This window comes from Dreissena polymorpha, chromosome 1, assembly GCF_020536995.1.
Source record: "Dreissena polymorpha isolate Duluth1 chromosome 1, UMN_Dpol_1.0, whole genome shotgun sequence".
NCBI classification, from domain to species: domain Eukaryota; kingdom Metazoa; phylum Mollusca; class Bivalvia; order Myida; family Dreissenidae; genus Dreissena; species Dreissena polymorpha.
In genome coordinates, this window is record NC_068355.1 from 17795076 (window position 1) to 17809522 (window position 14447).

Sequence of the window (14447 nt, forward strand, 5' to 3'; positions counted from 1 at the left end):
TTGGTTCTTTAGTGCAATGCTTTTTGCAAGAAATGTGGAACGCAGATGGTAGTTAATGGACATATTTATCTTTGTTCTTTAGTGCATTGCTATTTTCAGGAAATGTGGAACGCGCCAGATGGTAGTTTATTATATGTTTTTGTGGTAGTTGTATTTGATTTGTAGTTATTAATTCAAACAATCACCGTTCTGAAACGGCTTTACTTTTTCAGGTCATTGTATTATTTAAAGGGGCCTTTTCACAGATTTTGGCATGTTTTGAAGTTTGTCATTAAATGCTTTATATTGATATATGTAAACATTAAATTTTAAAAGCTCCAGTAAAAAATCAAAAATGAAATTTAAAAAAGGAAAAAAAGTAGCCCGCAGCAGGACTCGAACCAGTGACCCCCGGAATCCTGAAGTAAAAAACGCATTAGCCAACTGAGCTATCCTGCCAAGCATACAGCATACATAAGATTCGTATTTAATACCTTATATACGCAATCTTCGTAGTTTCACAAATTTAAACGACAACAACAGAACTCTCCAAATTATTCAATCGTTTCGTGTTGCAATGCTTTATAATTTTTAGGTTTTTAAATCGTCAAAAGATGCAAATAAAGGCTATATTAGACCATGCCAAATGTTAAGTAATACTATTTCCTCACAAATATCATAACCAAAAATTTGCGAATCAGAACAACTTTTTTTCCAATTTTGTCAATTTACCAAAATGTGAAAAGAGTGTTTGTCAATTCCTTGGCTACTTAAATTTTTAAATTCCAATCTTTTTGCAGAGGTTTAAGGAAAGGGATTGCTTCATTTTGTCTTTGTAATGGCATATTTTTTCACCTATCAATATATTATTTTCTTTGTATTTTTCTTGTTTCAAGTGTTGCATGTCTTAATCTTGCATATTCCTGCACATTGTACTTTTATCTTTTTTTGCCCAACAGATGTCAGATATCTAAGGTATCTTATTCTGGTAATTACCGGCTTTTTGCAGGTGAATGAGGAGTGCAGCACGCTGCGACTGAGTCTGAGTGAGGCACAGCAAGAATGTGAGGTCGCTAAGAGCGAGGTGTCCACCCTGCAGCTCAAAGTACAGAACCTTGAAACTCTAGTGCAGGTGGGTACAACCTAGAAACCTGCAGTGCAGGATGAGTGAACATAGAAACATCAGTACAGGTGGTTACAACCTAGAAACCTGCAGTGCAGGATTAGTAGATATAGAAACATCAGTGCAAGTGGGTACATCCTAGAAACCTGCAGTGTAGGATTAGTAAATATAGAAACATCAGTGCAAGTGGGTACAACCTAGAAACCTGCAGTGCAGGATGAGTGAACATAGAGACATCAGTGCAGGTGGGTACAATCTAGAAACATGCAGTGCAGGATTAGTGAACATAGAGACATCTGTGCAGGTGGGTACAACCTAGAAACCTGCAGTGCAGGATTAGTAAATATAGAAACATCAGTGCAAGTGGGTACAACCTAGAAACCTGCAGTGCAGGATTATTAAATGTAGAAACATCAGTGCAGCTGCAGTGCAGGATTAGTAAATATGTTACATCAGTGCAGGTGGGTACAAACTAGAAACCTGCAGTGCTGGATTAGTAAAAATAGAAACATCAGTGCAGGTGGGTACAATCTAGAAACCTGCAGTGCAGGATTAGTTAATATAGAAACATCAGTGTAGGTGGGTACAACCTAGAAACCTGCAGTGCAGGATTAGTAAATATAGAAACTCAGTGCAGTGGGTACAACCTAGAAACCTGCAGTGCAGGATGAGTAAATATAGAAACATCAGTGCAGCTGCAGTGCAAGATGAGTAAATATGGGATCATCAGTGCAGGTGGGTACAATCTTAAAACCTGAAGTGCAGGATGAGTAAATATAGAAACATCACTGCAGGTGGGTACAATCTTGAAACCTGAAGTGCAGGATGAGTAAATATAGAAACATCAGTGCAGCTGCAGTGCAAGATAAGTAAATATAGAAACATTAGTGCAGGTGGGTACAATCTTGAAACCTGAAGTGCAGGATGAGTAAACATAGAAAAATCAGTACAGGTGGGTACAACATAGAAACCTGAAGTGCAGGATGAGTGAACATAGAAACATCAGGGCAGGAGGGTACAACATAGAAATCTAAGTACAGGTGTGTATAACCTTAAGTTCTAGTGCATGTGGGTTAAGCCAAAACATTCTACTTCAGTTGGGTAAAACCAACAAACCATATTGCAGTTCTAGTGAAGGTGCATAGAAGCTTGATACTTCAATGCAGTTGGTAGAAACTGCTTTTGATTTCAGGTAATGAATGAATGGTATGGAACAAGTGGTTATAGAAAATAACTTTTATGCAAGCAAAATAATTGTCAACTTCATGAGTATGAGTAGAATGAGATTGTATAAGTATCTGAAATAAATACATTATTGTTTTAGCATTTGGAGAAAATATTAATAAAACTTGAAATATTGTACATGAAAATAAAATTGCCAAAGGAGGTTATTCTCATCAGGTAACAGTGGCATACTTATTTATTAGAAAGTAGTGTGTTTTTATGCCCCCGAAGGAGGGAATATAGTGATTGGTACATCTGTCTGTCTGTCTGTCCGCCTGTCTTTCCGTCACACTTTGCGTTTAGGTTTCGCATTTAGGTTTACAATAATGCTCATATCTTCTATGTCCCTTCACATAGCAACTTGCTATTTGTCATGCATGTGTATCTCGTGGAGCTGCACTTTTTGAGTGGTGAAAGGTCAAGGTCATCTTTCAAAGTCAAAGGTCAAACAACATGTATCAAAGCGGCGTAGTAGGGGGCATTGTGTTTCTGACAAACACATCTCTTGTTTATTTATAGAAAAAAAGTGTGTTTGAAGTTATATAAATGTTAATTATTTCACATGTGACGTAACCAATATTTAGGAGCTTCATTGTTTACATTAAACAACTGCATTTTAGAAAATAATTAATACATCTTTTATCAAAACAGCCATAATTTTATAAATACAATTCTTGAATTTTGGAAATTATTAATAGGTGTTTAATAATAAAGAATATAATAGTGTAAATAAACTAAAAGAATTTTGATTGAAATATTTGGCAAAACATTAAAACGAAAATGCAAAAAGCGTATTTCTAAATGTACTTATGTAAATGCAATCTCCTTTAGCCTATGCATGCTGGGAAATTTGTCGTCTGCTTAAATGTCGTCTGCTGAATTTCTAAAATTAGCATTTTGTTCGATTTTTTTCAAAGAATACTATCAGAATAGCAAACAGTTTGGATCCTGATGAGACGCCACGTTCTGTGGTGTCTTATCTGGATCCAAACTGTTTGCAAAGGCCTTTAAAATTCGGTTCCAGCACTGAAAGGGTTAAAGCTGTATAATGTAAAAGATGCTTAAATGAACAGAGTATGTCATAGATGTCAAAATGAAAGCACAGTTTCATTTCATCGAGGATTATAATCTAATACACCATCAACAATCACCATCAAACCGGTCAAATGTAACAATTTTGTCTAGTACGTTTCCTGCAGCATCATTGAGTCAATACATTTAGTGAGTGGGCAAATCAACAATTAGCAAGTACAAAGTTAGAGTCATATTGACTATCAAAAAATGCATACAGACGTGTTTGTTATCCCCCGCCATAGGCGGAGGGATATTGTTTTGGCGTTGTCCGTCCGTCCTTCCGTCCGTCCGTTTTTCTGTCCGTCCGGAGCCATATCTTAAAAGTGCTGTCAAAAAAATTGGCCGATTTCATTGAAACTTGGTATGAGTATATATATATGGATAAGAGGATGATGCACGCCAAATGGCATGGTACGCCATCTGTTAATTATGCAGTTATGGCCCTTTGTATCTTGAAAAAATGCTATTTTTGTGTGTCCGGAGCCATATCTTTGAAGTGCTTGGCGGATTTCATTGAAACTTGGTATGAGTATTTATATAGATAAGAGGATGATGCACGCCAAATGGCATTGTACACCATCTGTTAATAACAGAGTTATGGCCCTTTGTATCTTGAAAAAATGCTTTTTTGAGTGTCAAAACACTTTTGTGTCCAGAAGCATTTTGGCAGGGGATATAAATTCAACGAATTTGCTTGATAGCTCTGAATTTTCACTTCAGTAGGGTAGTCAGTGCACAATAGACAACCGACCAGAGTGGTCTGAGTGGTCACACTCACTGGTCTTTTTGAGCATGGCCGTCAGGCCTTGCTTTCATGTTGTCCAGATATTGTACATAACAAACATTTCAAAGCGTTTGTGTTAAAGATTAATTAAATAACACATATAAATCACAATAAAACTGAAATTGACTTGTTTGGGTTTAATTTAGTTTCAATGACTATGTTACACAGTGTTCCTTTTTTTAAGCTTTATTTTTTTTCCAACTACTCTAATGATCTGATTTTCATTAGGCAATATATTACAGCTTATGTGAGCAGGACCAATCACTTTATCAGCCCCCCCAGCCCCCCTTCCATAAGGTGGCATATAGCCGTCTGTCTGTGAGTCTATGCTTCCAGTCCGAAAACTTTAACAAGAGAAGTAATAACCATGAAAGGGAAATAATTTCTATTTTATATTATTTGGCAGGTACAGATCATTTTCACAAGGGAAGTAATATTTGTTAAAGGGATATAATAATAAAAAAATATTTTTAAGTGGCGCAGTAGGGGGCATTGTGTTTCTGACAAACATTTTTTTTCAACAATTCATTCTTATGTTGAACATTTATTAAATTGTAACATAAAACAAATAATACTAATGTAAGAGTTTTGTTCTAGAAAGAACCTTGACGTGATTGCAGATGTGTACATTAGATTTAGATGCAATGCAAGTGTTACATAAACTTAGCATTTATAAGCTGAAATGTTTTGCCACAGAAATGCATCGGTCCAAAACAAAATATCATGTAAAGGACTGCAATATTCACGGAGTTAGCTAACATATGAAAGCATCGTTATTGACAAATCTTGTTATTCTTGTATTTGCTAGCTGGTAACATTATAGTTTATTGCTTTTGGTCAATTATTGATTGTTGGCCATTTATCGCATTTAGCGAATAACTATTCAACACCAGTGAATATTGATTTCTGTATTTTATAGCAATACAGTTGAGTTGAGATTTTCAAGAAAAATTGCAAACTTGAACCACTTTGAATTCTTCAGGGAACAGCCTAAAGTTAAAAATGTTTCTGTAAATGATCTTATATGCTCAATATATAAACATTGTAATTATTTTTTTATGGTTGAAACGTTTTATTCAATAATGTATTTTTTTTCTGATGCAAGCAAAAGCAATCATGGTCTCTTAACATATGTGGCAAAACTTACCTCTTAGCGGGGAGATATTTTCCTAGTTTAAACTATCAGTTCCATGATATCAGTTGAACTTGAGGTCTTATGTTCAAATCTCATATGGTTGCATGTTCACAAAGTAATTTGACTTGCAGTCTTGCACCATGCAAAAATGGATCTTATGCCATTTGCGGTCAGCGTATATTCCAGACCAGCATTTGCAATTGCATAGATTGGTTATTAGCTTACCTGTCTGCTTGTGAACCATAAAACGCCTGCGTGACTTTATAGCAGACAGGGTAGATCCTGAACATGCTGAACAATTGCTTAGCAAACAATGTACACACATGAGTCATGTTCTGAGAAAACTGTGCATAATGCGCGTTTGTTTTCATTCTCACAGAATCTCGAGTACTCGACAGAGAAGTTAAAGCAAGTGGAGAAGGACTACCATGAGGCCTTACAGAAGCTGCACACCAAGCAACGAGACATCGACTCACTGCAGAAGGTACACTGTCTGTATAAGCAAAAACTTATGATCCATGTTGATTTTTAGCTCCGCTGTTTTTGAAGAAAACCCAATGTATTGTCATAGCCAGCTTTTTGTCCGGCGTCTGCCTTCCGCCGTCCACGTCGTGCTTAAACCTTAACATTGGCTCTAAAATCAAAGTGCTTCCACCTACAACTTTGAAACTTCATATGTAGCTGCACCTTGATCTGTTCTACATACCACACCCATTTTTGGGTCACTAGGTCAAAGGTCGTGGTCACTGTTACCTGTAATATAAAAAAAAATCTGACAAGCTTTCATTTATTCAAAACTGCACCAACAGCTGAGTGTAGGCACATGCTATGCGGTGCTCTTGTTAACCATTTATGCTCACCTAAAAACAAACTATTATGAAAGGCTTGCAAAACAGTCATCTAAGGGTTACGTTTAAACCTATTTATTTTATTTTTATTGCATTGAAAGAATAATTCTTATTTGAAACGCTCTTTTAAGTCTGTTTCCTGGGACAAGAACCAGTACATAGTGTCTATTGGGATACCTTAATGACGCTCCCACTGTGGGGATCAAACCTGTCACCTGCAAGTCACTAGGCAGACACCATATCCACTATACAACTGTGACTGACATTACATGAGTGAAACACGCGTATTTATGATTGGGTTTAGTGAAAAATAGTTCCTTGCTTAAATGACCAGTCATTCATCAGATAAATATTTATAACAAACTAAAGAGGTTATCCTAGTCTATTAAACTTTGAACAATTTTCTTTATGCAAACTTTGCAAAAGTTTGTGTTTTGGTTGAGTATAAGTATGTTTTGGAGACATGGCTAAGTTCTGCTTCTGGAACTTTGAATTGAGTATTGTTTCACTTATGCTGAAGGTCAAAGGCAATTTTTTTAAGCTGCAAGAAAAATGGTACTTGATACTTGTTTTCTTCTTCAATAACCTTTGGTATTTACTCTTTTAATTAGTCTGTAAATATCAGAATTGTGAGATATTGTCCTGTTTATATGATAGTTGGCATGGAAATTCTCCCTATTTCCACAGTATTACAATTGCACCCTTAAATTCTGTTAACACCTCATAATTCTTGACCCAAATTCCATTTGTTACCAGAAAAAAGGTATACCTGTAATCATTACCAATATTTTTATGTCAGGTTCATTAAAATCAGCTGAACTATGTCAAACTGATGAAAATTTGAAATTACACATGTTTTTTAGCTCACCTGATTGCTCAGGTGAGCTTTTGTGACTGGTCTTTGTCCGTCGCATGTCCGTCCGTCCCTCCGTCCATTAGCATTTGCTCGTAAACACTCTAGAGGCCACATTTCTTGTCCCATCTTCATGAAACTTGGTCAGAAGCTTTGTGCCAATGAAATCTCGGCCGAGTTCGAAAACTGGGTTGTGCCGGGTCAAAAAAAAGAAAAAACTTGTAAACACTGTAGAAGTCACATTTCATGCCCAATCTTCATGTAACTTTTTCAAAATGTTTGTCTTAATGATATGTTGGTTGAGTTCAAAAGTGGTTCCGATCCATTAAAAAATATGGCCGCCAGCGGGCGGGGCAGTTTTCCTTATTTGGCTATAGAGAAACCTTGTAAACACTCTAGAAGTCACAATTTCTGCCCAATAATCATGAAATTTGGTTAAAACATTGGTTCAATTGATATCTCGGACGAGTTTGAAAATGGTTGGGATCAGTGAAAAAACATGGCCGCCAGTGGGCGGGGCATTTTTTCTATATGTATATAGTGAAAACATGTGAACACAGTAGAAGTCACATTTTTGGCCCAATTGTCATGAAATTTGCTCAGAACATTTGTTTCCTTGATACCAGAGTTGAGTTCAAAAATGGTTCCGGTCAGTTGAATAACATGGCTGCTGGGAGGGGACAGTTTTCTCATTATGCCCCCCCCTTTCGAAGAAGAGGGGGTATATTGTTTTGCTCATGTCTGTGTGTCCGTCCACCAGATGGTTTCCGGATGATAACTCAAGAGCGTTTATGCCAAGGATCATGAAACTTCATAGGTACATTGATCATGTCTAGCAGATGACTCCTATTGATTTTCAAGTCACCAGGTCAAAGGTCACGATGACCTGAAATAGTAAAATGGTTTCCGGATGATAACTCAAGAACACTTATGCCTAGGATCATAAAACTTCATAGATACATTGATCATGACTCGCAGAGGACGCCTATTGATTTTCAGGTCACTAGGTCAAAGGTCAAGGTCAGGATGACTCGAAATAGTAAAATGGTTTCCAGATGATAACTCAAGAACGCTTAGGCCTAGGATCATGAAACTTCATAGGTACATTGATCATAACTCATAGATGACCCCTATTGATTTTCAGGTCACTAGGTCAAAGATCAAGGTCACAATGACCCGAAATAGTAAAATTGTTTCCAGATGATAACTCAAGAACGCTTATGCCTAGGATCATGCAACTTCATAGGTACATTGATTATGACTCGAAGATGACCCCTTTTGATTTAAAGCTCACTAGGTCAAAGGTCAAGGTCACCGTGACCTGAAATAGTTAAATGGTTTCTGGATGATAACTCAAGAACGCTTATGCCTAGGATCATGAAACTTCATAGGTACAATGATCATTGACTCGCTGATGACCCATATTGATTTTCAGGTCTCTAGGTCAAAGATCAAGGTCACAATGACCCAAAATAGTAAAATGGTTTCCAGATGATAACTCAAGAATGCTTAGGCCTAGGATCATGAAACTTCATAGGTACATTGATCATGACTCGTAGATGACCCCTATTGATTTTCAGGTCATAAGGTCAAAGGTCAAGGTCATGGTGACCCCAAATAGTAAAATGGTTTCCAGATGATAACTCAAGAACGCTTATGCCTAGGATCATGCAACTTCATAGGTACATTGATTATGACTCGAAGATGACCCCTTTTGATTTTCAGGTCACTAGGTCAAAGGTCAAGGTTACAGTGCCAAAAAAAGTATTCACACAATGGCTGTCAAGGTCACGGTGACTCAACTTAGAAAAATGGTTTCATAGGTACATTGATCATGACTCGCAGATGAAATAATGATGAAACTTGACCAGGATGTTTGTCTGGACAATATCTTGGTCAAGTTTGACATTTGGTAAAGATTGAATAGGTGAGCAAACTAGGGCCATCTTGACCCTCTTGTTTTTAAAGATTTTTCTCAATGTTTTTTAAATATGAAAAACTTGTTCTGTATATATAAAAGTGAACAAAATTAGTGAGCTAATCAAGGTTTTCATTTTTCTAAAATGTGATAAAAAAAATTACATGAAAGTGTTTGCTTTTATGACCAACTTGAAAGTGACATTGTATCTTCCAGTATGTGTACATGAAAAAAGCTTTAATTTATGCTATTCACAAAATGAATTAAAAATGTAAATTATTTTAATTAATGGAAAGGCATTTTGACCTAATTCCTTTCACGTCCAATGTTATATGAAATTCTTGCTGCACTTTGGCTTGTGGTCAAACGGCAACAGTATTATATGAGTTGTGTTCTGACAAAACTGGGCATAATGCATGTGCGTAAAGTGTCGTCCCAGATAAGCCTGTGCAGTTTGCCACTTTCCGCTTTTATGAAATGTTTGATTTCAATGAATTCTCTTCTTAGCAAAGAATCCAATTTAGGCAGAAAGTGTCCTCCCAGATAAGCCTGTGTGGACTGCACAGGCTAATCTGGGACGACACTACGCTTATGCATTAAGCCCAGTTTTCTCAGAAGGCAACTCATATGTTCACATGATTTCTCTTGTCTGTTGTGTCTCTTGTGTCACCCATCTCTTAAAGGGTCCTTTTCACAGATTTTGTTATGTTTTGTAGTTTGTCATTAAATGCTTTATGTTGATAAATGTAAACATTGGATATAAAAAGCTCCATTTAAAAATCAAGCATAAAATTAAAAAAGGAAAAAAAAGGTAACCCTCAGCAGGGCTCAAACCACTGACCCCTGGAGTCCTGGTGTCCTGGAGTAAAATGTCTCCCTATAAGACCACTCGGCCATCCTTCCGGATACAATGACATGTGTATTTTATACTTCATATAACCAATCCTCGTAGTTTCACAAAATATAACAACAACAGAATTCTCCAAATTATTAATTTGTTTTGCGTTGCAAGTTTGAAGTTTTTTTATGAGCATTTTTTGAAACCTAAATGTGAAACCTAAATGCAATGTGTGACGGAAAGACAGACAGACAGACGGACGGTCCGATCACTATATGCCCTCCTGGGGCATAAAAAAAAATATTCTGACAAGCTTTCATTTATTCAAAACTGCACCTGCGGCCGAGCGTGGCATCATTATGCAGTGCTCTTATTGTCCCCTACCAGTGAAACCGAAGGGGACTTATGGTTTGCGTTATGCCTGTCTGTCTGTCAGTCTGTCTGTCAGTCAGTCCGTCACACTTTTCTGGATCCTGCGATAACTTTAAAAGTTCTTCATATTTTTTCATGAAACTTGAAACATGTATAGATGACAATATGGAGATTATGCACATCATTTCATTTTGTTCCTATGTCAAACATTCTGGTTGCTATGGCAAAAAATAAAATAAAAATATTTTTTTTTACTGACAATGGCGGAGTTTCACCAATAGGGGACCATATTGCTTGGCAATCTTTTGTTTAAATCTAATTTAGTATTTTTAGATTGCCAATATGCTTAATTTGGGCTTTTGTGATACAATATTGCTAATTGTTAGGCAATTGTTGTGCGATGTCAGGAATCAACATATATCTTTTATCAGTCTACTAGAGGCCGCATCAATTGCCCAAGCTTAATGAAATTTGGTAAGAACATTTATCTGAATGATATCTTGGTTGCGTTTGAAACTGAGTCACACTAATGTATTGGCTGAGTTTACCTATGATTCCGGTGGTTTGAAAAATATTGCTACCAGTGCGTGGGGTAGTTTGCCTCATATGGCTGTATTCATTTTTCTGAAAATATATTGACTGAGTACAAAAATGGTCCAGTTCATTGAAAAACATGTCATATTTCCATTTATGACAATCATAAAACAATTTGAACATTCTTGAAGTCACAATTTTAACTCCTCATGACATTTGCTCCGAATACGAGGGGTGTTCCAGAAGTTTGTGGATTTTCGCTATAACTTTCATTTGGTAACATAAATGGATAGACAAATTGCATGTTTTGAATATTTCATTCTTACAAAATCTACTCTCCAAATATCATGGAAATACATAAAACAATCAAGATATTACAGATAAGAAGAATGACCTTGACATTTCACCACTCAAAATGTGCAGCTCCATGAGATAAACATGCATGCCAAATATCAAGTTGCTATCTTCATACAGGTGTATCTCGTGCAGCTGCACATTTTGAGTAGTGAAAGGTAAAGGTCATCCTTCAAGGTCAAATATATAGGTCAAAATCGCTCTTTTAATATACACTTGCAATATTAAAGATAGCAACTTGATATTTGGCATGCATCTGTATCTCATGGAGCTGCACATTTTGAGTGGTGAAGGGTTAAGGTTTAGGTAATCCTTTAAGGTCAAAGGTCAAGTATATGGCTTCAAAGCGGCGCAGTAGGGGGCATTGTGTTTCTGACAAACACATCTCTTGTTTGTATATGTTTTTTTCAATTAAAATTGGGAATGAGAAATTAGGTTACTGTATTATCTGAGAATGGCTTATTGCAAAGAAGGTATCTGTTTTGAACTCATGAAGTGGCTTGCAAAACAAGTGTGTATAATTCAGTAAAATCCTTTTAATTTGTTGCAGGTACAGGAAAGTGCAAGGGAGAAATATGAAACTGCCATAAAGTCGCTGCAAGATAAAATTAGTGGACTTGAAAACCAGTGTGAACAGCAAAATTTCAAACAACAAGAACTTGTAGAGGAATTAACTCAACTTCGTGCAGCATCAGTGACTAAAAACAACAATATACAAAGTGCTGAAATACAAACAGGACGTAGTTTAGAATTTGCGCCATCGTCAACATCATCACCTAATCAATCACCCAGACATAGTCCGGTTCTGAATGGAACCTCAAGGAAATCGCCATCCACGCCTTTGAAATCATCACAAAAGTCCCCAGCTCTTTCAAAAACGCCACTGAAGTCCCCCATACCCGACAGGGTTGCATCCCATTCGCCATCCAAGACACCAGTTGCTAAAACAATATCACCTTCCCGTAATTCCCCTGTCATCAATAACAGCCATAGTTTTGCGAAGAAAACATCAAATTCAAAAGGTACTTAAATTAGGTCAAAGGCAATGTTCTTCTTGAAACACCTAGTTAAAGTTTGTAATTGAATGAAATGCTTTGAAATGTCACATTCCTTGTTGAATTCATTTATGATGCACTGAAGAAATAGTTGTTTCATTATTTAAAATAAAAGATGATACATAGTCTAAAGGTATTGCAATATTGAAAGCAAAACTATGCTTGAAATCTTTATCCCATATTTTTATGCGCCCGGTAGGGTGGCATATAGCAGTTGAACTGTCCGTCGGTCAGTCTGTTCGTCCGTCCGAAAACTTTGGACATTACTTTTGCAATATTGAAGATAGAAAGTTGATATTTGGCATGCATCTGTATCTCATAAAGCTGCACATATTGAGTGGTGAAAGGTCAAGGTCATCCTTCAAGGTCAAAAGTAAAAAAATACAATCCAAGGGAAGTAATTAGCTTTAAAAGGGAGATAATTTCTAAACTTGCCAAATGATATATTGAAATTTTATTTCAAAGCGGTGCAAAAGGGGGCATTGTGTTTCTGACAAAAACATCACTTGTTTATCCTTATTTTGCAAGATTTTATTAAGTGGCATGTTAAATTAAATGCTGGCCATTAGCAATTCCATATTGAAAGAAAATGGTAATACACTGCAACGCCGATATATCGCGGACCGTTATATCGCGCTTTGGCTATGGCTCCCAAAAATCCGACGAGCATGATCACTAAATGACATGTTTTAATCTGAGAATTCGCTAACATAAGCAAAAAACCAGTTTTAGCTAGTATTAAAACCCTATATGTCGTGGCTTACTAAAGCACGCAGTGAAGCGTGAAAAACAGTTGATGAGTGACAGTGTTGTGTACACACGGCTGGGATTGTTTTTAACACTTAACAAATAACTAATTAGTGTCATTTCAAAGGTAATAATGGCAGTTTACTGGTATATAAATCGTTAAATATTGGTGCTGGTCATGAATTTCTTTGTTCTGATAAAAAAGCGCGCGAAAATTGGCGTGGGTGTATTTATTTCTAAATAAAAGTTTCTGAGCAGGTACAACATTGAGATAATTTATTTTTCCATTAAAAGTTTCGTTGTAAATTTCAACTTAAGTACCGCGGTATCTCGGGAATTATGTGGCATTGACATTTCCTCTTAATAAAATATAATTCAAACACGCTGTATCGTTACCGTTTCGCTGTTTCAGTTCCTTCATTAGGACTATTTATAAGGGTAAATTTGAATATATCACAATTATATTTTATACGGTTTTTTTACGGCAAGAATTCTTTTTTTGAACTGTTTTGTGAGCAATCCTACATGAAAATGAAAAATATAATTTACATTTTGGTTTTTATGATAAATACAGATACGTATGTAGTTATGAAAAATGTTTATTGTAGAATTGTTTTGCAATTATCACTATACAAATATTTAGTAGCGCTGTATATAAAATGAAAACATTGGAGAAATTTGACAAATTAACTGCAATACAATTTAGTTAGACATTTCTCGAGTTATATCGCGCGCCGGATATATCGCGCTCGCAATCTTTGGACCCCAACAACCGCGATATATCGGCGTTGCAGTGTACTGAAAAACTCTGATTTTTTCATTGTATCATATCTAACCTGTTTTCAGTATACATTTAAATCATTGTTAGTCTAAAATGGCTTCTAATGGCTTATTTTTTCGGCGTAAGCTGCATAAGCCAGCTTTTCACCTTAGCCTGACCTTTGTAAGTGTCCAATAAAATTCCAATAAAATTTCCCGCGGCTAGGTACGAATGAATACACTTCATTTATTCCATTGGCTGATTTGAGTATACCACCAGAACATTGGAAACATATCCGCGTCTTTGTAACACTGTTTTACTGTATGAAACAATTTTATCTCGAATGAAAAGGCTTAATAGATAGAACAGTTTTACACTCAATTCTCGACATCAATACAGTTTGTGCGTACACCTTTTATTTTCAGAGTATTACCAGCGCAAGAGCGTTTATACTTAAAAGGCTATGTTCTCATATTTAGTACTTACTTCCTTATTCCTGTCAACATGTTAACATGTAAAAGTATAAAGAGCAAAGGAAGCGAGGCCTCACTTTAAAGCATTGCATTTCAACCCGCGAGGTATATCGGGTCAACTCGCGGACATTCAGAGTTTATATACAGGTCATCACCGGAGTTGGCGGCCAGTAAAATAATCGTTATATAATAAAGACGCTATCCGTGAACTAGGATACCTGGAATTTTCTTTAGACCAGAAATATGTTAAATGAAGATACTCAGCAATATAATTATGGTATGTTAATAATAGATTCTTAATGTGTTTTCAACAATACAATGATAAATATTATTGTTGATAAATTTAACAATAATTATTCGTCCATATTGCCTAATG

General features: G+C 36.2%; 1 protein-coding gene across 11 annotated transcripts in view; it reads left to right on the forward strand.

The window, feature by feature from the left end:
* Positions 1-14447, forward strand: part of LOC127872828 (RIMS-binding protein 2-like) — a 185902-nt gene that overhangs the window by 131560 nt on the left and 39895 nt on the right. For all 11 annotated transcript variants that reach the window (XM_052416251.1, XM_052416297.1, XM_052416277.1 and 8 more), the window contains 3 exons: positions 989-1111; positions 5699-5803; positions 11587-12058. In XM_052416251.1, coding sequence (XP_052272211.1) covers positions 989-1111; positions 5699-5803; positions 11587-12058 — 700 coding nt within the window. The remainder of the gene's footprint in view (positions 1-988; positions 1112-5698; positions 5804-11586; positions 12059-14447) is intronic.